The sequence below is a fragment of the Otolemur garnettii genome, unplaced genomic scaffold (assembly GCF_000181295.1).
Source record: "Otolemur garnettii isolate 467f Iridium unplaced genomic scaffold, OtoGar3 scaffold00179, whole genome shotgun sequence".
NCBI classification, from domain to species: Eukaryota; Metazoa; Chordata; class Mammalia; order Primates; family Galagidae; genus Otolemur; species Otolemur garnettii.
The window spans coordinates 1,701,899-1,704,102 of NW_003852574.1; the positions used below are offsets into that span (position 1 = coordinate 1,701,899).

Here is a 2,204-nt window from a genome sequence, read left to right on the forward strand (position 1 = left end):
AAAAAAAAAAAAGAAGAAGAAGCACCAGAGGGTGAAAGAACCTGGTGTACTACTGGAACAGCTAAGGATTCAGCCTGGCTAAGGCAGTGGTTCTCATCATTAGATACTCATCAGAATTACTTCAAATCCAGGTTGTACCTGTGGCTCAAGGAGTAGGGCGCCAGCCCCATATGCCAGAGGTGGTAGGTTCCTAAACCCAACCCTGGCCAAAAAAACTGCACCAAAAAAAAAAAAAAAAAAGAATTACCTCAAATCTACTAAATCAGGATTTTATTTTTTTGAGACAGAGTCTCACTTTGTCACCCTTGGTAGAGTGCTATGGAGTCATAGCTCACAGCAACCTGAAACTCTTGCCTCAGCCTCCCAAGTATCTGGGACTACAGGCACCAGCCACAGTGCCCAGCTATTTTTAGAGATGGGGTCTCACTCTTGCTCAGGCTGGTCTCAAATCCGTGAGCTCAGGCAATCCACTCACCTCGGCCTCCCAGAGTGCTAGGATTATAGCCGTGAGCCATGGTGCCCAGTATCTAAGTCAGGAATTCTAAGGTTAATCCTATTAAATTTCCCAGCTTACAGTAAAAATCATCATGGAGGAGAACTACAGCATAAAGTGCATAGGGCAGAGAGACAGGTGGAGAACAAACACTGACACAGTATGGCTCTTAATGCCAGGCCATTAGAGGTAGGTTTTTTTTTTTAATTCTTTTTTGTTGTTGTTGTTTACTTAGAGGTAGATTTTCTTTTCTTTTTTTCTATTTTGAGACTCTGTTCCCCAAGGTAGAGTGTGGCAATGTCATCATAGCTCACTGAGCATTGAACTCCTGGGCTCAAGGGATTCTCCTGCTGTAGACTCCTGAGTAGCCAGAACAACAGGCATGCATTACTACACCTGGATAATTTTTTATTTTTTGTAGAGATGAGGTTTCTCTATGTTGCTCAGGCTAGCAGAGGTGGATTTTGTCCTCTGTGCTGAGGTCATGCAGTGTCCAGTCACTGCCAGTTGAAGAAGTGCAACTAGACATTGGAGACTGGAGTCATTGGGAGCATCCTGAGGACGTACTTGACCTCTAACAGGGTCTGTTGGAATGAGGGTAAATCATTGTCTAATGATCCACAGCTAATGCCAGGGACAAACTGACCCTTTACCTCTACTTGCTACACTGTATTTCCAGCACCACCTAGTCTACTCTCTGGCACTTCTGTACCAGCATTGTCCTGGATGTGGGCAAGAGACGTTGAAGAGAATAGGACAAGAAGTTCTATTCTTGGAAATATCTATTAACTTAAGGAATAAATAAATGAATGATTAACTAATTTGCAAAGACAAGAGACACTGAAGAGGCTTTCCTTCTGAAAGAGTAAATGCCTGGAAAACGACCAAGGTCTACCTCGCCCAGGGACCCCAGTCGTGCCCACGGGGCTTGCTCACCTGGAACGGTGCGATGCTGGGAAAGCTGACATCGATAACCAGCACGCCAGGCCGTCCGTGAGAGGTCCGCACGTCGCCCACCTGCAGGGCTACGGTACCTTTCACATGGCAGGGCACCGACACCCGAGACATGATGCCCCCCAGACGCTACCTGCCGCCACCACAACTCGGGGCCCAAACTGCAGTCCTCGACACCCCCCACGCCTAGCCTAATGAACTACAATTCCCGTGAGGCCTTACGCAGCGTCAGCCCAACCAATCACCGATGAACAGAGTAGGCCAAGAGTCGGAAGTGCGGGCGGAAGTTCTCCCTCAGCCAATAACCGCCCAAGCTTTAGAGCCCAGCCCAACTCGGTCCGCGCCCAGCAACTGTCGCGTTTTGTCCTAAGCAAACTCTGCTGGCTGTTCTAAGAATCCTTGGTCTCTCTGTGGTTTTAGAGCAGTAAAACCACAAACGGGCGGGACGTGGTGGCTCACGGTTGTAATCCTAGCACCTTGGGAGGCCGAGACGGGTGGATTGCCCTGAGGCTCAGAGGTTCGAGACAAGCTTGAGCCAGAGTGAGACACCCCGCCCCCCGCCCCAGTCTCTACCAAAAAATAGCCGAGCGTTCTGGCAGCCTATAGCCCCACCTACTTGGGAGGCTTAAGGCAAGAGAATCACTTAAACCCAAGAGTTGGAGGTTGCTGTGAGCTGTGACTCCACGGTTCTCTACTGAGGGCCACAAAGTGAGACTCTGTCTCAATAAAAAATAAAGAAAAATAAAAATTTAAAAAA

General features: G+C 48.3%; 1 protein-coding gene across 1 annotated transcript in view; it reads right to left on the minus strand.

The window, feature by feature from the left end:
- NICN1 (nicolin 1) overlaps positions 1-1,608 on the minus strand; it is a 4,806-nt gene extending 3,198 nt beyond the window's left edge. Inside the window, exon 1 of the mRNA XM_003800591.3 lies at positions 1,430-1,608. Within this exon, the coding sequence (XP_003800639.1) occupies positions 1,430-1,561 (132 nt within the window). The 5' untranslated portion in view covers positions 1,562-1,608. The remainder of the gene's footprint in view (positions 1-1,429) is intronic.
- Positions 1,609-2,204: the final 596 nt, after the last annotated feature.